The sequence below is a fragment of the Pteronotus mesoamericanus genome, unplaced genomic scaffold (genome assembly GCF_021234165.1).
Source record: "Pteronotus mesoamericanus isolate MK-2021 breed Mesoamerican mustached bat unplaced genomic scaffold, CSHL_Meso_final contig_164, whole genome shotgun sequence".
Classification (NCBI taxonomy): domain Eukaryota; kingdom Metazoa; phylum Chordata; class Mammalia; order Chiroptera; family Mormoopidae; genus Pteronotus; species Pteronotus mesoamericanus.
This window is the reverse complement of record NW_026555065.1, coordinates 22490088-22515459: the sequence shown is the minus strand read 5'-3', so window position 1 is coordinate 22515459 and position 25372 is coordinate 22490088. Positions and strand designations below refer to the sequence as shown.

Below are 25372 nucleotides of genomic sequence, written 5' to 3'. Positions count from 1 at the left end.
CACCAAGAAAAACGGAGGCAGTTGACATACAAAATTATATTAGTAATACATAGTAATTACTAATAGTAATATTATGATTTTGTACCTCAACTGTAATTTTAAAATAAATTTAATAAAAAAATACTGAGACATTAAAAAATTACCCAAGTCCATTCATAGTGAAAGTATTTTTAAATTCCCAGGTTTTGACTTGGTAACTAAGTTTTGATAAGTCTATTTCAGAATACCAAGAACATGATACTAATTAAATATTTAAAAAGCTGGAGGATGAGATGAAGGAAAATAAAATCTAGTATCTATCATATATAGTAAGAAAGCATATGTGAACTACCTAAGACTGTATCTGGTATATCTTGGGTACAGTTTTTCTCTCCCTCCATTCTTCTACTTCAGAACAAACATTCTTAATTATTCCCTCCATTAAAGCAATTATACATGACCCACCATTCATGCCACAACTAGATAATAAAATGAATAGTAAAAAGAAACAAAATATACTTACTAGTAAAAAGATTTTCTTTTGATGATTCCTTTGAGGATGAAATGCCAATATGTACAATAAAAATGTATGGTGCATCTTGCCAAGTTTTCAATGGGTCATGCATAGCCTAGAGAGAAAAAAAGGCATTAAAGTTCAAGTCTTAAAAATTAAGAGCACACGTTAATAATACAGAATAATACAGTATGGAAATTTTGTGTCAGAATGTACCCAAAAACATGCTTGAGTCCTTCATGTTCATTCATTAATAAAACAAACAGGCCTACTGTATATACAATAAAATGGGTTAGATTATAAATTACTAAAAGGCAAGACATTTTCTATCTTGTTATACACAAAAATCATATATTTTACTTATCTATTTTTCTATAAGGAAAGCCTCAACTAAAATCATTAAATTGATTCTCTGTTTAAGCCATGATAAGACATCAGGTTGTATTTTAAAACATAAATATCCCAAACTAAGATTATTTAAATCACCTAAAAAACAACACCAATGATGACGTCAGTGAATTATAAACATCACTTCCTGAATCTAATCCCCTTTATTCATGTCCTTTCCAAAACTACCATAATTTCTGCTGGTAAGGTCTCACATTTCTATCAAATTTAATCCTGGCTAGTCTATGCGGAAAACAAGAGTCACTGTCCCACAGTCAAGGAAGTAGAGTTAACAGCCTCCCCGTTTATAAATCTGGTTACTTAGGAAGAATCTGTTTTAAGGTCAGTAGGTTTGTGCACAGCCCTAGGAAGAAGTCCTCAGAGGATTTGCTGCCATATTCTACATGGACTACGAACCTTCAAAACACAAGACTAAGACTCCAAGATAAAGGAGATGAACATAGAAAACTACTGGCTGCTTCTTCCTCGTGTGTGAAGGAGGTATTGCTATTTAGACTTGAAATTTATTACCTTCTGGTCTTAAAATGAACTTCTATCTAGAGACCACTGTATAAGCTTCATTGTGATCTATGACACCCCTCAGACTGAATAATAGATTTTGTACATTTATGCATTTTCCTGTGGAGCCACAGTTTTTCTCAAGTGCTCAAATTATCCTACAACCCAAGAAAAGGCTAAACAAGAGACCAGAAATTACAGTCTATGATACAAATCCAAAGTGTCAAACAAAGCATATTAAATGATTTTTCAACTATACATTTACTAGGTTACCCTAGTAACTTAGAACATAAATGAAATGCCACGATTAATTATACATTTACATCTCTGACTGATGGTCTTTTTCTGACAAAATTCAGGAGCAGTTTGTGAGAAAACTTTATAGCTTCAAAGTTATATCATTTCCTTTACCCTTCATTAACTGAAATGAACTTACTTGCTCATTAACCAGTAAAACTTTGGTGTTATACGCTACTCTGCTATTAATTTTATATATCTTAAAAATACCTCTTACAAATTTCAAAAGGGACTAAATAATTCTCATACTCCAAACTTTGACAGTTTACATTTAATTCTAGAATTACGGATATTTTGACACTGTAAAAATGATATTCATATGCCAGATACTGTGTTAGGCATGTAACATTATATTCTTTAATCCTCACAATAACCCTATTAAATAGTTACTATTATTAGTTCTTTCAATAGATGTTCTTCAATAGGCGAATGGATATATAAACTGTGGTTTGTACATATACGCCTTGAAATATTATTCAGCACTAAAAAGAAATGAACTATGAAGCCACAAGAAGGCATGGAGAGTCTTCAATGCCTATTACTAAGCAAAAGAAGCCAATCTGAAAAGCTGTGTTATGATTCCAACTATTTAACATTCTGGAAAATGAAGAGACAGTAAAAAAAAAATCAGATATTACCAGGGGCTTAGGAGTAGAGAGGGATAAATAACTAGGGCTTAGGAGTTTCAGGACAATGAAACTACTCTGAATATTATAATAGTATATATCTGTCATTACATAGGGTCCAGCACAAATAGCGCCCTTTTTTAATTACAAAATCTTTTATGACAAAATCATAAGCATGTAATTCTGTGACAACAATATCACACTCAAGCACACCACGACATTTTAGGTGAAATGTTCAAATTAAAATTATAAATTATTACACCCATATTACCCTACTAACCACACTCAAGCAGGTGTTACTTTGACAGACGCTGTATGTTTGTTAAAACCCAAACAACACAAAGAACTAATCCTAATGTAAGCCATGGGCTTTGGCTGATCATGTTGTGTCAGTGCACTAATTGTAATGTTCCACACTGGTGCAGGATGTTGACGATGGAAGGAGTCTGAGTGTGCATTTGTGGACGGGTATGTGCAAACTGCTCAATTTTGCTCAATTTTGTTGTGAACCTAAAAGTGCTCCAAAAAAAAACCTATTAATTCAAAATTTATTATAATGGTAAGTATATTACATTACTGCTTAAATCAAACCAGATTTAATGCTCTGGCTGGGTAGTTCTGTTGGTTAGAGCGTCATCCGAATATGCCAAGGTTGCAGGTTTGATCCCTGGTCAGAGTACATAAAGAATCAACCAATGAATGCATAAATATGTGGAACAACAAAAAGTCAGTTTATCTCTCTCTCTCAAAAAAAAAATCAATAAACTGTTTTCAAAAAAAGGAAACTGAGTTAATCAAGTATTAAATATTTTTCTTAAGTGAAGGGAACAAGGAGAGATCCTTTCCTCTAAAACACAGTTTTTTCAGAGCTTTAATAAAAAGGGGTAGAGGTACTGAAATTGTATCTTTTAAATAAGATTATGAAGTATTCCCTTAGGCCCAAGTTTTAGAAAGAACCAAAAGACAGATCATTCTTTGACTTCTTTTTTACTATAATTGAATAAACATTTCTAAATACTACTTGTGATATTCAACAACACATTCACAAGATGTGATAATCATCTTTCAGCCATCTTTAATCACTAAGAATAGGGCTCAAGCCCTGAGTAGAACTTAGAAGTATGTTATCACAGAATAAAACTGAGTGAAACACAATTTACAAACAGCTAATATGTATATAAACAAATGTTCAGCTGTATTTTTTAAAAATAAAATTTACAACAATTTAACAAACTGCATGAAATGGAATAGCCATTGTTTGTAGGAAAGAGGGAAACTCACATCTTACTTTCTCTTGACGATAAATTGCTACAACTTTTCTCCACAGCACTTTGGCAAAACATAATAAGAAAAAAATCATACACACACTTAGACCCAACAGCTCCACCTTCAGGAACTTTGTCTAAAGAAAACATTATAAACATGCACAGAGATATAACTAGACATTATGAATGTGACCTTATCCATAATAGTGAAAATTTGAAACAACCCAATGTACCTCAACTGAGTGTCAATTATAAAAATTCCGGTAAAATAAAAGTACACAGTCATTAAAAAAAGGTGTAGTTGTCCCTCATGTACTAATTTGTTAAGTAAAAGGAAAAAAATCACACAGCAGTACATCAAATATAATCTCATTTTGATTAATATGCATGAGTTTTGTGTAACCACACAAAACTGCTAGAAAATGAAATTACAAAGGATTCTTACTTATAAAAGCAAAATGTTCACCAACTTGGAATTGTTTTAAGACCAGAAAATAAAGATCTAAAAACAAATATGTTTACTGCAGCACTATTTAAAATAACAAGATAATGAAACATAAATGTCCAATAATATAGAATCTGTTGACAAACTGCAATGTATTCATTGCAATAAATGTATTCAATGTATTCATACAATAAAATACTATGCAGGCATTTAAATAATGATGCCATTAAATATTCACTGAACTGGAAATATCACCAGGTTATATTGTTAAGCTATACAAAGTTACAATATAATACATGTTGTAAGATTCTCATTCTTTTTTAAAAATCCTCATCCAAGGATACATTTTATTGACTTTAGAGAGAGAGGAAGGGAAAGAGACAAAGAAACATTGACTTGTGAGAAACATGGATCAGTTTCCTCCCATATGTGATCCAACCAGGGATAGAACCCACAACCTAGGTATGGGCCCTGATCAGGGATCCAACCCTCAACTTTCCAGTGTATGGGACAATGCTCCAAACAGCTGAGCCACCCAGCCAGGGCTAAGAGTCCCATTTTTAAGTAAATTAAATATAAATATGCACAAAGACAAAACACTAGAAGAAAAATATATTTACAGTCTCTGTGTGTGGTAGTATTACAGATGATTATTTTCATTTATGTATATTTTCTGAATTTTTTATAGTAAATATATACGCATTAGCAATAAGAAAAGACCCAATGGATGCTCTCTGTAAAAAAAAATAATAAAGTCTGCCATGCCTAGCTCATTTTTAGGTTAAAATTCTACACAATTGGCGCAGGGAGGGTAGAGACACTTCAAAAATGGCAAAATCAGTTTTGTAAAAGGCATGACCCATCATATATATCTTTTTTCCTTTGTATTTTAAACTGGCAAAGTTTTGAAGAATTAGTTATTGTGAATTAGAAAGTGAATTACGAAAATGTAAAGCATACTTATAGTCTTCAACCTATCTCAATTTTCTAAACTCTGTTTCAGTTATATTCTATCACAAAATAATTTTAGATGGAGTTTAAGGTTCTTTCCTAAATGTTTCTTCCTATTTACAACTACTGTTTATAAAAAATAATATAACTGGAGCTGCCATCCCAGAGGAACTGCCTTGCACATCTTACTCCTCAAATCTCTGGAATGGGCCAAAGCCACACTGTATTCTTCACAAGGGTTTGTAAAGCTAACAGAAAGGCAGACAACCAGACTACTAGGCTGAAAATTCAAGATATTCTTTAGCATTAGCACCACCGTGTAGAGCTTTAAAAAAAAACTTAGCTTACTTGTACTTAGAGAAATTCCTTCCTTGACTTATTAACATCAACAGAAATTCCTTCCTTCAATTCGCATAACATTTTCCCCCTTCCTTTCTCATAAATACCCCTGGCCTTCACCTCCTAATCAGAACATTATTTGGGCTTCTGCAAGAATTAGTGATTTCCAAATTGCAACTCTTTCTGGATCTCAGATAAATGCTTTTGCCTCTGACCTTGGCTTTTTATTTTTGGGTGAACATATTTATGGGGTAATAATTACAAAAACAATACAGAATGATTGTAGCAAATATAGAAAATACAGAAAACACAAAGAATAAAATAAAAACCGCTCATATCATCATCCAAAGACAACGATTATTAACGTTTTGGTGTACAGCTTCCAGTCTTAAATTTCTTTTTAAATGTTAGCATACCAAGATAATTCAAAATACACAAACATAAGAATGTTGAAATAAGTGTTCAATCTCCCAAATGTGCTACAACACTTCACTTACAATTTTTTCTCCAGTAATGGTAAGATTTGTTCCATTCTCCTTAGCCTTAAACATTAAAAAAAAAGAAAGAAAATATTAATTCAAATTTTTAACTTTACCCTCAGAAATATTTAACAAGGAAAAAAACAATTACCTCCTGTTTTTCTCCTAAAAGAGGCAATCGATGTACAAAATCCCCAGAAAAGCTCTATGAAAGAAAGGTAATACTAAAATTAAAGATGTGTAATAGTAAAAGTGTAACTCAGAATCCACAAAAATGGTTAAAGCAAAACGCATTATAATAGTAAATATGGCACTGACAGATAAAAGATTTTCAATTAACCACAAACAAGTGAATAAAAGCCCTGCTGCGAATTAAAAATACTACCAAAGCAAACTGGCCACTCAATTCTTCTATAAGAATTATGGATATTTAAGAATGACAAGACCTTAGATAAAAGATGTATGCTCAGGATGGAGGGATCTTACAGTTTCCTGCCATTCTACAGATAAGGAAAATATGGCTTAAAACCTAAAGCTTCATGTAGAAATGGGATTTGAACTAAGATTCCTAACTCCTGGGTCCAACTGCTCCTTCCACCAACACACCCCATGGCTACAAAAAAAACCTACTCTAACTTTAACATTTACCTTCCTAATTAGAGCACATATTTCAACTGTTAGATTAGACTGGAGGAGAGGAAATCTTACCAATACAGGTACATGACAAGACCCTAGAAAGATTATAGCAGACCTAAAAGTAGGGAACCTTGGGCAACAGTATACAGTAAGTAGTTTTCTCAATCAAATCCAGAAAAGGCCTACCAATTCTCCTGGCCTTGAGGATAAATTTGAAGAACAGAAAACTTTCTACTCAACATTACATTGTTCCTAGTTTTCTATTTCTATCATTCTTCCACTATTTAAAAGACACTTTCTTTTTCCTCCAAGTCCATAAATCTAAGCTATGACAAGAACTCAATCTTTTTAGTTTGACTAATTACTTCATTTGCTTATTACTAATTACTCACTTAAAACCTTCTTACAAATAAACTACTTCTGATAACTAGACAGAAAATCTAGCTTTTCCTGAACTCCTCTCCTCTTCAAGGCAATTTGCTAAATATTGTGAAGAAATATTTAAAAGCAGTAAACATGAAGCAAAGGCTATAATTACAGTAACTATTTTTAACACCTATAAAACATATTTTTCTTTAAAAATCTGTGTCAAATCCTCTTTCTAATTAAAGAGAATTTTATAATATAAACCCCACTTAATATGTGTGAAATTCAACCCTTTGATTTCAGGTCTGTAGCAGTAAAATCTAAAACCGCTAATTTTGTGGGGGGAGGGGAATATATCAATTAGATGAGATGACAAGAGAATTAAAAATTTGTGGTTTCAAAAGTCCACCAATGGATGAACAAATAAACACAATGTTGTATATATGTACAAGGAAATATTATTCAGCCTTTTATAAAGGAGTGAAATTCTGATATATGTTATATGGATGAACCTCAAAAACAACTTGCTAAGTGCGAGAAGACAAACAAATACTGTATGATTCCACTCCTATGAGATATCTGGAAGTCAAATTAATGGAGACAGAAAGTAGAAGAGCTGTTATCAAGAACGTGTGGGGCGGGTGGTTTTTGTTTTGTTTTTTTTGAGAGAGGAAAGGGGAGAGAGACAGAGAGACCTCAATGTGAGGACACATCGACTGGTTGCCTCCCATATGCACCCCAACCAGGAATCAAACTCCCGAACTTTTGGTGTACAGGACAATGCTCCACTCCAGCTGAGCCACACAAGTCAGCGAGGGGTGTTACTGTTTAATGGTTAAGAAGTGTCAGTTAGGGATGACGAAAAAGTTCTGGAGATGGCTAACGGTAATAGTTGCAAAACAATGTGAATGTGCTTACAGGCAGAGTTTGACACTAAAAAAAAAAGATTACAATGCTACATTTATGTTATGTATATTTACCACAATAAGAAAAAAATTGGAGGTTTGCTTTTTATACACACAAAAAGTACATCCTCTTCTATGACGAGAAAATATGTAGATGGTTGGCCATGCACCTATCAGAACATGCTTCTAACTTACTTCCTGTCAGAAGAAAGAACTGGGGAGTAGGAAATAATTATCATCAAAATTACAGGCATTACATTTTTCATCTCTTCTATTTCCCTCCAACCACCACCAAACATTACTTGTGTCTTAAAGAGTTCACTGCAGTTCTGGAACAATTTTGATGATGCTTGATATTTCCCAGACAATTCCTTTTTTTCCAAATATGTCTCCATATCTTCTGCCTGGAAAAAGAGAAAATACAACATACTTAACTTACTTTTCACAAGTAAGATATTTAGAAGATATATATCACCTATAATACAAATATAGTTTGGGGTTTAATATTTTAAAAATTAACAGCACAAGATAAAGACTCTATAATAGTATCCAAGACTCTAACAGTGTTAGATGCTAAAGTACAGAAGTCTAGTCTCTGGCTAACAAAGGGTAATTCCTCTGAAGATTCTAGCAAGACTAGGAAAATGTCAGGCTCTAGAGAGTTCTGTATCACAGAAAATGTATTAATAAGAATTACTTGGCTAAATTAACAACACCAATGAAAAGATATACTCATAAGCTAAGATAGAGCACAAAATTGCAGCCCTTCACAGCGCACTGCTGATACTCTAAAAAAACCATTTATGTGGCTTCATTCATCCATTCGATGTGTTCTTCTCTGATACTTACATGCCTAGTCTTGCCCTCTTGTTTCTAAGGTCCAGTATCACATATCGAACTATCTATTTGTCATTTCCAGAATTTTATCTTATGGCAATCTAAAATAATTTTTAAATTGATTCGTACTATGAAGACTGGATTTTAACGAGTTTGTTACAAGTTTCAAATATATAAAATTTTTAACTGTAAATTCAATTAGTAATCAATTAGGAGAAAAAGATCACCGAACAAAATTTCAAACCATATTCTGACATCATTTCGCTCTAAATTCTTCAGTCCTTTTAGTCCTCCTCCTATTAATCCTACCCAACATTGTGTAACAAATGCCAAAAACAATTACCAACACCACAAAAAAGATCATTCAAACCCGAATACTAGGCAGAAATTCAAAATGCTTAAGGTCTGAAAAACTGACTGAATGGTAGACATTTTTAATAGACCAACCAGGTTATCTTTGAAAAGAAACATCAAGAATAGTAGGGGAAATGTAATACATAAAAAAAAAAATTTAAGATAGAAAGCATACAGTAGAGTAAAAACAGAATGGAAAAGGCATTAAAATATCCATCTTGGAGCCATAAATTTTCAATGCTCAAGCACAGTTGTACTACGGAAATTCTGAAGTGTGGTCCATGGACCCTTTCATGAGGTTTAAGAGATCAAAACTTTTTCTCCTTCTTCCTTCATCATCATCATCATCATCATCATCATCATCATGTTATTTACTTTGTGTTATCATGTTATTTGCCTTGCACTGATAGGTGCAAAAGTAATGATGGGTAAAACTGCTGCCCCTTATTGGGAACCAAGGCAATGACACCTAACCGTACTGGTAGTCATGGTACTCTTCACAGTCATAAACTTACCGTTAAAAGAAAAAAATGCCACTTTTAGGTAAGAATATCCTTGATGAAGCAGTAAAAATTGTTACTAAATCTGAACCGTTAAGTACATGCCTTTTTATTTTTTTAATTTTAATTTATTTTTTAATCCTCAGCTGAGAATATACTGATTTTAGAGATAGAGGGAAGGGGTGGGGCAAGAAGAGATAGAAATATTGACCAGTTGCCTCCCTTACACAACCTGACTGGAGATTGAACCTGCAACCATTTGGTATACAGGGCAATGCTCCAACCAACTGATCCACCCAGCCAGGGTGACATACCAATTTATTTTACTGTGACAGATTTTTTAAAAACTTCACTGATATGGCTTCAGATTCCATATTACAACAACTAAATGTACAGAGGCTGCACTTACTATGTTTTGATATAGAATCAAAGAACAATATCCACAATTACCTGAAAACATTTTAAAATTACAATTCCTTTTTCCAACTATATATCTGTGTAAGGCCATATTTTGTGCATATACTACAACCAAAACAACTTACTGCAACAGACTGAGTAAAGGATACAAGATTCCAGCTGTCTTCTACTATACACAACAGTTAGTAAGTTTGCACAAACACAAAAGAATGCCACTCTCTGGGCTTTAAAAAAGTCACTTTTCATTGAAAATTTTTATAATAACATGCACTAAGTTTATTATTGCTATTTTTAAATAAATAAATATTTCTCTATTTTCTCAGTTTTAATTTCTAATACAGCAGACTACATGAACAAAGGCTTTAGGAATCTGCATAATATTTTAAAATGTAAGCGTTCTGAGTCCAGAAAGTCTGAGATTTGCTGGCAGCTAGGTTTGCAACTTGGGAAGCGTGGATTCTAGTTTCAGTTTTTCACTTCACAGCTACATGACACTCCTTCCTCTCTTGAGTTGGGACCTGATGATTTCTAAAGTCCAAGAAAAGACTGTAATTTTATGTTCCTTACCTTGAAGGTATAGATGTCATTGTAACAATCAGCACTTTTCAGATACCAGGTTATATTCAAAGGTACATCACAAGGTTCTCCATCAACTATAAAAGAAGAATCTTTGTGAATAAAAGATGATTCCTAAACCCCACATCCCATTTATTTCCTGCCAAGATGAGAGACTCAAAGACCATCCCTCCTCCTAACAGAAGATAATGAAGTAATACATGCAAAAATAACTGGATAGTCTTTGGATAAATTAAGTATTGTTACTCACAAAAAGAAAAAGCAGTTAAGCAGTTTTTTAACCTTTGAAACTATATCTATTTTTATGCTTAAAAACCTTGATTTCTAGTTCTCTGTTGGGAAAAACCTGGAAATAAAGCATTAAAACTAGTATTCTATTATCATTCAAATATTTATTGAGAAGAGCATTTAAATACAATGCTACATAGCACTGTTAGGCCAAAGACAGGAATAGGAGGGAACAAATTACTAAGACCCTTAAAAAGGCTACATTCCAGTTGGAGAAATAAGGAATAACATTATGTCACAAGGCAATATTTAAAATAGTTCCACTGAGGGGGGAAAAAAATCATGGCTTAAATCCTTAAAGATATCAAGTTTGGATAGAAAAAACTATGAATAAAAAGCAAACCTGGCTGAGGAAAGTAGGAATAGCAAAAGCAAAAACAAAGAATATTAGATTCTTTTCAAAACTCACCTTAAGAGAGGCCTCAAGGAACTTTATGAAATCATAAAAGCCTCATATAACTTATTAAACATAGTATGGGACACAATATTCTAGGAGATCAGGACATTAGTCTGAGGACTTGGAAGTATAAATCTTACTATATAACTGATTAGCTGTTTCACCAGGGGAAGTCGGTATTTTTATCTTCTTTCTTTGATTCTTGCTGTTGAAGGGAAAATATACTTGAGATACCAACTTTATGCAAACAACAGAGGTTGACATGACTGCATCTAGGAACCAACTTTTGGTTCTTAACAAAAGAGGTACACCTAAAGTTATAACCTCTCCCTGTTCTGTTTTAAATTGTTTTCTCAAACTAGTTTTTAAATGACATAATTTTACAAGATTCAATTAAAGTAACACAAAAATCTGATGTGTTAAACAGAATTTATGGGAATGATAAAAAGAATATTGCAATCTTGCTATGAACTACTCAAAAGAACCACACACAGAAGGGATTAAGTAAAATTAAGAAGTTCTCCCAAACATGAAATCTGCAGGGAAACTTGGCTGTAAAAATATTACTATTAATGTAAAAAGACACCAGTAAGAATTTTGAATGGATAGCTTCAAGAGATAATGAAAAAGTTCCTGCCAGTTTCATGGAAAGCTATATATAATGCAACCACAAAAGTGTAAGATCAGAGACAAGGTAAATATGAGAAAGCACACAAGTAAAGTGAAAGATAGTGTAACTTTTAAGGAGCCGCAAACCCTCCAAAAACAAAGAAATGTGGACAATTCAAAATACGTAGTTTGTGTAACTTGGCAAAATACCATTAGATCAAAATACAGGTGAAAAAAGACTGTACATAATAAAAGGAAAGAATAGTATACAGGCTGTCAGACAAAACACTTCTACTCCTAAAAGCAACTCTTACCTAGTAAATCAACCTCATAAGAAAGACCAGTGTGTCAAAGTAAATTTGATTTAAGTTAAATTTAAGTCATTAATCAGGAGATTATACTGTCATGGACATAGTATATTCTTCATAGAAATTCCACCTGCCTCCACCCCCCATAGATTATAAACTCAACAAGACAACAGGCCTTTTCTATCCGTCTCAAACAGTGTCTGGCACACAGTAAGTTTTTAATAACTACTTACTAAATGATTAAAAGAGTAAAATCACTGAACTATGACTTCCACCTTTGCACTTTCATAGAGATAGATATGCATAGAAGCACACATGGATGGCTTAGATTTTATCCTTGATCTTAAAAATGGAGCTGCCGTAATCATTTGTTCTCTACAATAAAGCCAGTTTCAGAAATAAAAGGAAGCTTTTCTTTAATACACAATGGGATATTCTGGATTCAGAGACAGTGGTTTTTCAACTGGACAGACTGGTTTTGTTCTACATAATCCCTATTTCCTGATAATGTCTTTGAAATTCCTCTTGCAAAGATTCAACTGGTAAAATACTCCTTTTGTAAACAAAAGATTTAGTGAACATATTCATTTAGAGCCAATGATCTGACAAACCTGTCATGTGTTCAGTAAATACCTAACAGGCACACAAAAGCAAAATCAGTAGTATCTCTATAACTCAAAAACAGATTAAAACTCCATGCTGGCAATCAACCAACACAATTGGTCTAACAATATGGTTGACTCAAGCAACGTGGTTTGAACTGCACTTATACATGGAATTTTTTGATAAATACCTGTACTGTTTTCATCAGCAGTTAGGAGTCCACAGATGCAGAGGGCCAACTATATGCACTGTTCTACACCATTTTATATAGGGGACTTGAGTGCTCGCGTTTATGTGTGTCGGGTGGTAGGGGGTATCTTGGAACCAATCTATCCCCTACAGATACTGAAGAAAAACTTAAGGAGGGAGTCAAAAGTTACATGTGGATTTTTTTGACTGCATGTGGCATGAGAGCCCCTGATCTTCTCATTTTTCAAGGGTCAACTGTATAAACACTAGAAAAATGAGAAGTAACATTCATACAAGTAAATATTCTGAAGATTATTCAATGAAATAACCTTAGTTATACTACAAATGCTTATGCCTAGATAGTGCTGGACTATTAAATTTTAGAACTTATGTGGAGAGTGAATCATCATAAGTAGAAAATAGGTCATTTAAAAGTTTAAAAATCCCTCAAAAACTCAAAACAAAAACTTCATGAAATACAAAAACTCACATTTCAGGAAGATAGTGGTATTTTTGAAGAGGATCTTTCCAAAGCTAAAATAATTTTTCCCCTGAAAAGATAAAGGAAAGGTAATTAGCATGAGATCACTTTAATTCCCAAGGCAGAATATAAATGCAATAACAGCCTACAGTTACAAAATGTTCAAGTTAGTTTTCTTAACAAAAAGGGGAATCAATAGCCTTTAGTAAAATTCCACCATATCCCAACCGCAGGATTTTGAAGCTTGGCATAGACATTTTTTCCCCCCACAGGCCATAAGGCAAGAGCTCTGGAAGGAAGGCAGCTGTTAAGTCCCAACTTAAATCTTGACAGAAGGTACTCTTTAATCAGCTCATCCCCTTTACTCACTCATCACTGGTCAAAAAACCCAACAATTTCTTCAAATAAAGTATTCTATGAGCAAATAGCCAGATTTAACTTATTTTAGTAACAAATACCTAAAATTGAGAACCTGAAGATCGTCACCAAATGAGCAAAAGCTATAATGCTTGTGATATAAAAGCTCAAATAAGATTTGGACATTACAACCAGTGAGGAGAACAAAATGAAACAAAAAGGCACCATGGTTTCAATAGGACTAATGCTTTTTGGCATTTCCTGCCTGCATCTAATTTTTGTCCGCTCACAGGACTACAGCTCTTACTCAAATGAAGTATAAAAGGGGAGAAGGAGGCAGAAAAGGCAAGCTTATCTAATTAATAGTCCACACGAAAGACTAGCCTTATCATATCAAATTTCAGAATACTATTTCTTCCATTTTAGCCATTTTCGTAATAGAATATTTTTTTTTTATGTCTAGGTTTCCTAATCACACTGCAAAGCTTAGAATAACCATTTCAAAGTTCAAACGAAATAGTACGTATAACTTCGTAAGTAGAACTATTCAGCAACAACGGAAGTGCAGAAGAGAATAAAGATGCCTATTTACATATTCCTCATACCCAAGGCGGGGTCACTAAATTCTGTAAAACTTTCGCTTACCCGTCTCAAGTCAGGCACGGAAAGGTCCCTGTGCTAAGAAACGGTTCCACCACTCCTCTCCACTCCTAATGTGGCACTGACATTCCTGCTAGTCTACCAACAGAGGATCACGGCTTTCCGCTCCGGGGAAGTGGGCCCCCGTTAACCCGCGCGACGAGGGCGCTCGGGCAATCCCAGCCCTTGGGAAGCTGACTTCTGCAGAACTTTCATGGACCCCTTGGGCCGCCGTAGCCCCACCCCTTGCTCCTCTAGGCTCAGTTGCCTCCGAACACTCACCGACGGTATCGGAATATGCCACTTGGATCGGTCAGTAGCAGCGACGAGTACAGGTCCTACACCGAAAAGCGACAGTGGGGACGGCTGAGCCCCCAGAAGAAGAAGAATGACAGGCAGCACCTGAAGCCACGCAGCCGCCGCCATCTTCACAGACATGGAGTGTCTACCGAAAGCATTTCACCTTCTTCCGGCTCGTCTCGCCCTCTTCCGGCTCTGCTCTGAGGAGGTAGGGGGCGGAGCCGCCGGGCTCTCCAAACCACGCGAGGCTTGTTGGGAGACTCAGCGGCCCCTCCCTCCTGAAGTTGTCACTTTGTTGCGAGGCTTTGGAAAAACTGCGCAGGCGTCGTCCTGTCAAAACCTGGTCGCCTTAGCGAGTTAAGATGATCTCCAAAAGCATCTCAGCTTCTGTCGGCTCTTCTCATTCTCCTAGCCCTTAACGGGTTTGGGGACCAGGTAAGCACCCCCTGTAGTGTTTGGCTCCCTCCTCCTAGTCACTCCAGCCCCTTCCCCCGTTTAACCCAAAGCCAGACTTCGGGACCAGAAGCCTGGGAAAGCCGGAGTAGCCTGGTTGCCGGTTCGGGGTCTAGCAGTGAGTTACTGGTTTCTGTGGGTAATAAGCAAAGACAGGAATTTGGCGGTGGTGCAGTATAAGCGATTACTAGACTGGACTGTGTAATAAATAACCTCTTTAAAAAGCCCTTTCTAGCCCTGAAAAGTATGACGCTACTGTAGAGTTTGGGCGGAAAACATGAAGCTCCAGCAAAGACCTGGCCGGCACTTCCCACTCAAAATTAAAAACAGGGAGAAAGTGGATCGGCTTTCAATATATGGCGTGACTGTCACTGAGACAGACCTGCAGAAGCTTCGCCCCAATCAGGCAGGCCATCTCCGTACTTAATGGTTCACAGGCTCTTGAATTTTCAACCTCTAGAACTCTGCCTACACCCCCTCTGCTGCAAAGACATTTTCGGTTCCTAACGAAAGCAGTTTCTCATCAGTCACCCATTACCAAGAAAAATTTGCTAAATAAAGTATATCCCTGTAGAAACATTCGTTTGGTTCTGGAAGTTCCAGGAGGAAGGGGCGAGTTGTCACTCCTTAAGGACCTGGAGGGGACTCCCAGAAACTTGACGGTGGTGAAGCGCTGGTGGTAATTTCGAAAGAGACCTCTCTGCGTTTTTTAAAAGATCACCCAGGAACTTGGACTGAGAGCTGAGAGCCTGTGTAGTGACTTAGAAGCCATGGAAGTATCCAGAAAAGAGGAAATCAGGTAAAGACCCAGTGATCCTGAAGGGACAGACTCCAGGGTCCACGGAGGCAGGGGATAGTGCCTGCAAGTACCTAAAAGCTACCTTCTGGCTTTGAAGGTTTTATTGTTTGATTGCACTTCTTATTTGCAGGCCTTATATTTGCATACTTTATCATTTCTCCTTAGTTTTCCAGGGATTAATGAATATTAATAGCTCAACCTTCATAAAAATACTTTCAGGATGGTTAACAAAACTGGGAGAGTTGTGATCAGAACTCTAACACATGAAATTTCAAACATGCTGCTTACCAAATTTGGCTATACCCACCTCTTCCCATATCATTCCAGAGCTCATTCCTCAGAGCTGGAAAGAGGAGACTGCAAATTTCTTAATCTTTGCACACTTGATTAAAAGAAACAGTGACAAAAGATTTGATTACTTCTATGATAAACCATTTTTTTAGTATGGCCAAATGTATCTGCCTGGGCTTGTTTTCTTAATATTTTCAAAATGGTGTTCAGCCATAGCTTTAATCATAGACATGCTGACTACAGCTGCATTCAGCCACACCTCTGCATGAAAGCCAATGGTTCCCCCCCCCTTATATCCTGCAGTTGTTTTAATGAGCATATGTTAAATACATAATTTCAATTAGCAGTATACATATATCTTGTTCATGTTCTATTCCAGAAACAGCTTTCTGGAAACTTGGTCTGAAAAAAAGCACTGACACCTAGATTGTCAGCATCATCATAAAAAGCTAATAATTTTTCTCCTACACCTATTTCTATTCTTGTTCTAGCACTTTGCACATATCTCTGTCATAGCATATCAAGTAGATTTGGGGTTGTTGGTTAGGCTCTCACAGAAATCTTGAACACAGCCCTTCATATCTACCTTGGAGGCCAGCACTCACTAAGAATATTCTGAAAATATTTTGTTGAATAAATAAGTGGTGGGTTGTTTTTGTTTGTTTGATTTAGTTTTTTTGTTGTTGTTATTCCTTCAGATTTTATTATTGTAGTCATAGCCTTTGCTTATTATGTTACTGATGAATTTGGGTTCTTGTCTCCTGATATAAAATAATTTAGACCAGGGACACTGATACAAGCACAGGCAGGCCCTGACTGGTGTCGCTCAGTGGACTGGGCGTCCTCCCACAAACCAGAGGTCCCTGGTTCCATTCCCAGTTAGAGTACAAGCCTGCATTGTGGGCCAGGTCCCTAGCTGGAGGTGTGCAAAAAGCAACCAATTGATGTATCTCTCACACATCGATGTTTCTCTCCCTTTCTTTCTCCCTCCCTTCCACTCGCTCTAAAAGTAACGAAATAAAATCTTTTTTAAAAAATGAAAAATAAAACACAGGCAGATTTATTGAGGCTCTGCAGAGGGCAAGAAGACAGATAGGTCCCAGGTTATGAGAATCAGATGTGGGGCTCAGTTTTTATGGCTTGAGGATATAGAAATTGCTAGGGTTAACCAGAGAATTGGTTAGCAGGCTTCTCCTTTTTTGGAACACTGATGTCTTGAGTGTATGTCAGCAAAGCGAAGCATCATCTGGGACTGTGCAGCACTTACAAGATGCAGGAAGGGACTTTCCCAGACAGGTATTGAGTTTGTCTCTGCGGTTAGTGGCTTCACTTTAGATCTGCAAAACAAACTTAAAAGAAGTGACAATAGTTCCTGGACCATTGTTTTATAACTATCTATTGATAACTGCCATAGTACTGGCAGGGATTGACAGAATGGAACAATTTTGGGGAATGTTTTATTCTACCTGTTTCAATTATTTTACTTTTTAATTGAATTTATTGGGGTCACATTGGTTAGGAAAATTATATAGTATACAAGTATTGTATTGTGCGTTCACCACCCCAAGTCAGGTCTCCTTCTATCACCACTTTTTACTCATTATTTTAAAAGAATCCTTTGTCATAAGTAACAGTGCTCTTTTTCTGTTGCTTTCAGAGTAATCCCAGAACTTCATGTTTTGTTGTTTACCTTGGGTGATTTTAAAAAGGATCTTGTTCTGCAGCACATGTTACTGTGTTATATTGTGGCCATGACACAATTTTGCATTGCCGAGGTTTACTTCCCATGATTGGTTTGTTTGTTTTTAAGATTTTTATTTATTACACTTACCTGGCAGGGAAGATACCATGATCCTGAAGGGGTTTTCCCAGGGCGAGGCTCACCCATTGCATTCCATGTGCTGACCCCTGCAATTTCTCCACATGTGGGAAACTTGACTGCACAATTTGTGGTAGTGGGGGACTGCGTTTGCACTCTCCCTTGAAGACAAAACAAAACAAAAAAATATTTTTATTTACTTATTTTTAGAGAAAGGGGAAGGGATAGAGAAAGCAAGGGAGGAGAACATCAGTGTATGAGAGAGACATCTGTTGGTTGCTTCTCACACACCCCAAAGTAGGGACCTGGCCTGCAACCCAGGCATGTGCCCTGACTGGGAATTGAACCGGCAACCTTTATGCTCACAGGCTGCTGCTCAGTCCACTGAGCCACACCAGCCAGGGCTAAAATAACTTTCTTAAAATGTCTATTTTTTTAGTGTTGAAGATGAAGCTGCGGATAAAGACATTTTCAAAGACTGTAGCAAGATTGCTTTCTACAGGTAAGGAGAGGAAATGTGTTACTTAGATGAAAACATTTCTGACAATATTTCAAAATTGATGTTTAGTAAATTTTTGAGAACTGATAGGCTTTCTAAGGAAAGAGCCAATTAAGAAATTCAGTGATTAAGAAATTTATCACATTTGCCTTTAACTTTATACACTTAACTACTATGGTATCTAAATTTTTTAGTAAATAGGCAGTTTATTTTAAACGTCAAAGTGTTTTTAAACTGATGTTAAAATTTTATGTCTTTGAGTAGATAATACATTTACATGGTTCAAAAATCAAATAATATGAAAAGATGTACATTGAAAAATATTATTTTCATTCCTGTCCCCTTCCACCCAATTCCATGTCTTGTTCTTAAAACTAGATTTATTATCTTCTTATTTATCCTTCTAGTATTTCTTTTTGTTGACTGGATATATTCTCATATCACCACCCTTCCCAAACCAAGTAGTTTTTTATATCTACTATTGTGGACCTCTTTTTTTTCTCCATCATAGTTTATTCTGAAGAGCTATGCATGAGTATATGGAGATTGTCCTCTGTTTTACAGCTATATAATATTCCATTGGGTACATGGTGCTATAATTTATTCAGTTTTTCTCATATTGCTAGGTTTTGGGATTGTTTTGCTATAATAGCACTGCCACAATGAAAAGCTATACATATGTAATTTCCTTCATAAGCAAGTGTATTTATAGGATGAATTTCTCAGAATGGGATTACTAGGTCAAAGAGTAAATTTATTTGCAATTTTAGCTATTACAATATATCCCTCCTTAAGGACTGTATCATTTTGTACTTCCATCACCACTATTTAAGATTGCCTTTCCCCAGAGTCTTATGTGATCCTGAAATTGAAATCACCAAAATTGTATCATGTATTACAACTTTCTAATTTATTCACCTGCACTGGAGGAAGAAAATCATATCATTTTAATTTGAACAAGTACCTTAGAGAGAACTCTATAGTGAACTCCTGGTCATCTTGTGAAACCACTAAATTATATTGGATTTCCGTTAGAATTTATTGAGTTTCTAAACTCAAAATATTTTTTTCTAAAAATGTACACTAAATTTTAAAGTGTACATTTTATGGAAAGAGAGAGTGAAATTAATAAGCTAATAAATGTCAACTATGAAAACTGCCCTACCTCCTCAATAAAGGGGACAAAATACCATCCTTGAGCAGTGTTATATTGAACAATTTTATTAGTATTTTTCTTATTAATACTAATTTTATTAGCACTCTAATAACAAAGTACTCCTCTAAGTACTTTATTGGACTACTAATACTGTCTGTGCCCACTTCACTTATTATCATAGTAATTTTAATGACTTCCTCATGGTAATATAGTCTGTTGGGTGCTGACAGTCACAAATAATTCTCAGGCATCTGTATACTCCATATCCGTAGGCGTCAGAAACAGCAGCTCTCCAAGAAGTCCACCTATCAGGCATTACTCGATTCAGCCACAACAAGCAAAGACAGCACCAGTTTCCGAATCATCAGTGAAGCAACTAAGGTGAGACACAAGTATTTTCTACAGAGGATTATTTATTTCTATATTTATTTGTGTTGAATGAAGTAAATTTCCACAAAGGCTAATTAAAACTATGTATGTTTTAAAAATAAACTTTGTTAGACAAGTACTGTGATCTTTTTCATATCTGTACTAGTATTACTCTAAAAATAATATGAATATCAATATATAGATTGCCTGTGTATCAGATGCTTTCCTAGATGTTTTACAAATGTTTTTTCTTTCAATTAGTCTTCATAATACATCCGAAAGACACATCGTATTATCCTTAATTTTCAGAAGGAAATTGAAGTCTAAAAAATCACTTGCTCAGAGTCGCAGCTAGTGACCAGAATCTTTTCTAGTGACAGCGAGGAGCCAGAATTTTCTCCCTCATCTGTGGACTCTATCAAGCACCCATGCTCTTTCTATCACTATTACACAACATACAGTTGAGCGTGCACCCTGGGCATGGTACAGATTCAGCGAATATCCAAACCTCAAAATGTGGGTAGGCAAGGGGAGCAAGGGACTGTGTAGTTGAAAAACCTAAATCACAAACGTTCCATCTCCTGAGCTGCTTTACTAGCAGGTCACCATAGTTATAATATACTGAAAAGATTAGAGTTTTATTATATCCTAAGTTCTTTTCCTCACCTGTCAAGTCACCAAACTATTTCAGATGGGCCAGACATAGAGGAAGTGCTATGGTTTGGGCTAGGAAGTGTGGCTGTGCACAAAAACCCAATACTCCCAACCTGACCCTTATTTTCAGATCCTCCCCATCTTTGAAAGGCATCCCAAGCTTCTAAGGCCTCTCGGACCAATCTAGCTTATTGGTAACTCATGAAACTGAAAGACAGTTAAAACCATATGATCTAGACCCTTAATAGCTTGGATAGTAACTCTACCAACTAACAAATCCCAGTTCTGGAAAGCAGACTGAGAAGAAATCTCCACTTTCACTGCAAAGCTGTGACAGATCTCCTTGTGACTACCATAGTTCTGGTTTTGTAGTACCACACCGAGGAATCTCCTCAGAGAAGACAGAATAAAAACTACCCTGAACATCAGGGGGTTCTCTATAACATTTGTAAGGTCATTAATTTAGCAAAGGGTCCCAACTTACTCTCAGACAGGAGGAGCAATTACACAGTGAGGAAGGCTACCTTCCTTATGAAGTTTTATAGATTTTAGCTTATTTCATAGACGGGAAATTTTCTAACATAGCTTCCTACCCAAATTCAAAATAGAGGCCAGAATCATATCAACAGTTCTTTGTTCGCTATCCCTGTTCCCTGTCCCTGATTTGTGGTTACTTAAGGATATAGTTATGGTGGCAGTACAGTTAGTTCATCTCTCAACTACACAGATGGTGGGTTTGCCTTTTTCTAAAATTTAGTGCTGCTGCTTTTACCACACCCTTTTTTTTGTGGAGGAATTCACTCCCTTTGTGTTCTCAGCTCATGGTACCCTCAAAGTCATAGATCCTCAACTGCTGATCAAAGTTCCCCAAACTCTACATCCTTTTGTAGCCTAGGTTGATAGCAGTTCACGGGAAAACATGGGGTAGCACTAATTTCTTTCCTGGCAAGTCACCTGCTATTTGCACATGGTCTAATAGCCTGACACCCAGCCAAACCCCTGTATTCAGGGACAGGAGGAGCAGTTGTCTCCAGGAAATGCGAGGAGTCCACCAGAGACCTTCCAGGAGTTATTAGGCCTACTACCAGATGTCACATACCTTTCCTGTCTCACTTTTCCTGTCATTTGTTCATTTTCCTCCTTGTCTCCAATGTGTCTCACCCTGGAGAGTTGTAGCTCTCACAGTCCAGGCAAGAACAACTTTCCATCCTTGGGGAGGCTTAGGATATTGAGCACCACCTGAACAATCCAGTGTCATGATGACATAGGCCGAAGCAAAGTAAATGAGGCAAAAGCAACCTGAATACCAGTGTGTGCCAAGTGCAAATTCTCAATACAGCTTGACGCCAGTGCAGTTAGTGGTAGACCCGCAGATACGGCCTTTGTAAGACTATAGAGCAGTTTATCTGCACACACCTCTGTTTGGATCCTGAAAATGTGAGGGATAATGCTATTGAGATCAGATGCCAGAACCAGAACCCACCAGATCTGATGCCTTCAACGGAAAAGAAACTGCAGTCCCGGAGGACCCATAGAACCTCAGCACAAGACAGCACGTGACTCAGAAGGGTCAAACTGAGGAGCCCAACAAGCAAGGTCAAGTTATCTAGGATGTCAGCAACATGGCTCCCAAGACTGAGAACTTGGAGGACCCCTTGAAACAGACCTCATTTTCAGGTATTGGAAATATCAGGGCTACCTGGGGGATCAACATGCTCTGATCTCAGGCAAATGCATGCACATGTATACATTTTGGAAGGTCACCCTGAAATTCTAAGCCAAAGTCCATTTTAATGACCTCATAGTTACTGTACTTGAGGTGACTAATAAGGATTTAAGATTTTATGCCCTCTGTCAGTTTGATAGGGTCAAAAAAAATCCAAGACAGTAATCTGTAAAGTTGTCTGAGCCTTATGTCACACTTACTGTGTCGTCAAGGAGCCCCCATTAGATGTTGTTTCTAGGATGAGAGTGGTGGTCCACAGGTGATTTCCCCTTAGAATATGGTATGGCTCAGTGGATTGAGCATTGGCCTGCAAACCACAGGGTCCCTGGTTTGATTCCTAGTCAGGGCACATACCTGGGTTGTGGGCCAGGTTCCTGGTGGAGGGCGCCTGAGAGGCAACCACACATTGATGTTTCTCTCCCTTTCTCCCTCCCTTCCCCTCTCTCTAAAAGTAAATAAATAAAACCTTTAAATAATGAAGAAAAACATTTAAATATTTTTTTAAAAAAAGAATATGGTATGAGTGTGGTCTGGAGATTTAAAGCTGCATACATTCACTTATTCAGAATAACAGCTTTCCATTTGAGAGAGACAGAGCCCAAAGTCTAAGAGGATTCTATTCAGCTCACAGCTGCAGTTCTCAGATTTCACTGATGAGGCAGTTTTTGACAATCCCAGCACTCTTAGTGTCTGCCTACCTCCACACCATTAAAACTCCTGCTTAAAGCAATAACTCTGTTAGCAAGATCTGTAGTTAATTTTTGAAATCCTTCTTCCCAATCCCCTACCCTGACCTGCCTCTTAGTAAGCAACCAGAAAACATAACCGGGTTCATTGAACATTAGCCAGCTCAGGCTGCTATACAAAATACCGTACTTTAAGAATAGACATCTATTTCTCCAAATTCTGGAGTCTGGAAAGTCCAAAATCTAAGTGTCTGTCAAGGACCCTATTCCTGGCTGATAGATTGCCCCCTTCATGACCTCATCTAAACCTAATCACTTCTCAAAGGCCCCCATCTCCAAGCTCCATCACACTGAGGATTGTAGTTTCAACGTGCAAACTTGGGGAAGACAGAATTCAGTCCATAGTAATGTTACAATACAAGCTGAAGTGTTGCCCTGTGTGTTGTCTCCAGGTCACACTCTCGACATCTAGACCTTGAAGAAAAACTGGTTGCAGGTTCAAATTCATACGTTTTCTCACAGAGCGTCCTAGTATAGTATCTTGCCTATTTCTGATGACAGAATAATAAAGTAAATATTTGATAAGAAGCTTCCAGAAGAAATCTAAAAAGAAAGGAGTTATTATTAAACTGTTGACTGCTTTTTAGAAATGTTTGTTGTTGTTGTTATCAGTTTTGTATCTTCAGTAAAAATTTGACCTGAATTGAAAAACAGAGAAAGACCTAGTCTCATGACAGCGGAGCAGGGAAATTTATGCTATCTTCTGAGTCTAGCTAAAAAGCCACAAATCTGCCTTTGGCCTACTTCATATTGCTAATTTTGGTACTTTCTCATGACATGTTTACTTTCTTTTGCAGCCTGTTTGCAAGTTTTCAGCAGAGACTACACTTCTAGCAGCTTCTCCAAGGATGTGGGCATATCTCTGAGCACCTCAATGAAGTTACCCCTTGCCTCTTCATCTAAGCCTTATGAAAATGGGACTTTGCCCAACCAGCCACCTCCTCAGCAAATGAGGCACAAATACCATTTGTTAACCAATACTATTTCTGCAGAAATGGCCAGGAAAAGGAGCTAATTTGGAAACTGGCCAAATAATCTCAAGCCCACCTGGACAGGCTGACTGTGCTTGGGGAATGGACATTAGCCCAGTGTGAACTGGCTATCATTCTCCATAGAGAATTAGTGCTTGCAATAAGCCAACTGGTTACAACTGTGGAAGGGGCCATTGGTGCCTTACAGCAATTTAATGAAATCTTATGTCATCTATGAATCCTAGGAGGCCTTGATCAACAGCTGAGATAGGTTATTGCTCACTCTTCTAGGCCTTTTAGGTTAACTGTTCCTTATAGTATAGTAGGGATACCTGGTGCCAGAGGGAAAACAAGAACTCTATCCATCAAGGAGAATTTGATGGGGTCATAATTTGCTCAATTAATATCCACTGCCATTTAAATATGTGTTTTAGGGCTATTTGTTAACTCCACCATAGTCTCTACAAGTTGTGATTCCCAGCTCTGGGTGAACAAAAGGTTTTGTTTTAATATAATTGTGATCAAGCCACTATTTGAATATATAAACAAGGCTGTTTCTATTTCTACCATGTTAATTTTTACAACCTGTTTGATATTTTTGCCATGTGGCAAAAAAACTACACTTATGGATGACAAACTACCCAGTTTTGTATTAAGTATGGGAGAAATAAGATAGGAAGAGGGAACGAATACTCTTTCCCAAACTATGAGAGAGAAGCCTCTGAATAAAGGTTTATGAAAGCCAAGTAGAGACTTGTGATACTAAAAGGAACCTACAAATGCATTCCCTTCTCTGAGAATTTGTCTCATCTTCTCATGTGTAGATAGACATTCACACATCTTAAATGCTTTTAAGGGAATAAAACCCATGGTGTCTCATTTATATTTAGTTATACGTTTCTTCACATATTTTACATAAATCCATCTTGCTGCAATTTGAGTGACTGCTACTATTACCTAAGTATTAACACTAAATAATTCTCAGTTTAAGTGATCTAACTTCTGTAACTTATCTTCTTAACATATTTTTCATTGTCATTTCCAGTCATCACTAATAGGAGGGAGAGAGTGAATAATTTATTTGTGTATTATTTAATAAATGTCCAAACGGGTCCCTAGAGAAGAAAAGGAATACCTAAAAGTTGTTAGTGTTTTAGATAGAAGAATATAACTTTCATGTCTGGACTTCTGGACAGAGCAATGTTCTAGTGAAAGAATTGGGCAATAGCTGGCAGTTCAGAAGGCCAGGGAAGTGTTTTATAAACTGTCATCCACAGAGTCCCGAAGATTCCATGCAGGTGTCTCAGGGTCCCATGCAGGGAGGGG

General features: G+C 36.5%; 2 protein-coding genes, 1 non-coding gene and 1 pseudogene across 11 annotated transcripts in view; 3 read left to right on the top strand and 1 right to left on the bottom strand.

The window, feature by feature from the left end:
* Nucleotides 1–14759, bottom strand: part of TMEM87A (transmembrane protein 87A) — a 45561-nt gene extending 30802 nt beyond the window's left edge. For 5 of the 6 annotated variants that reach the window (XM_054565545.1, XM_054565547.1, XM_054565546.1 and 2 more), the window contains exons 1-7: nt 14546–14759; nt 13277–13337; nt 10384–10469; nt 8011–8112; nt 5953–6006; nt 5820–5864; nt 503–608 (exon numbers count right to left, since the gene is read on the bottom strand). In XM_054565545.1, coding sequence (XP_054421520.1) covers nt 503–608; nt 5820–5864; nt 5953–6006; nt 8011–8112; nt 10384–10469; nt 13277–13337; nt 14546–14701 — 610 coding nt within the window. In that variant the 5' untranslated portion in view covers nt 14702–14759. Of the gene's footprint in view, nt 1–502; nt 609–5819; nt 5865–5952; nt 6007–8010; nt 8113–10383; nt 10470–13276; nt 13338–14269; nt 14446–14545 lie in introns of those variants that run through there. The other variant, XM_054565549.1, reaches the window with a different exon arrangement.
* Nucleotides 14760–14849: 90 nt separating this feature from the next.
* Nucleotides 14850–25372, top strand: part of GANC (glucosidase alpha, neutral C) — a 75550-nt gene continuing 65027 nt past the window's right edge. The window contains exons 1-4 of one of the 4 annotated variants that reach the window (XM_054565544.1): nt 14850–14998; nt 15733–15815; nt 18365–18427; nt 19853–19961. In XM_054565544.1, coding sequence (XP_054421519.1) covers nt 15787–15815; nt 18365–18427; nt 19853–19961 — 201 coding nt within the window. In that variant the 5' untranslated portion in view covers nt 14850–14998; nt 15733–15786. Of the gene's footprint in view, nt 14999–15241; nt 15816–18364; nt 18428–19852; nt 19962–25372 lie in introns of all 4 variants that reach the window. The other 3 variants (XM_054565542.1, XM_054565543.1, XM_054565541.1) reach the window with 3 other exon arrangements.
* LOC129064480 (U1 spliceosomal RNA) lies at nt 17930–18090 on the top strand. The gene has a single exon (XR_008528466.1). It is a non-coding gene; the product is annotated as a U1 spliceosomal RNA (small nuclear RNA).
* Nucleotides 19853–25167, top strand: LOC129064328 (myb/SANT-like DNA-binding domain-containing protein 7; annotated as a pseudogene).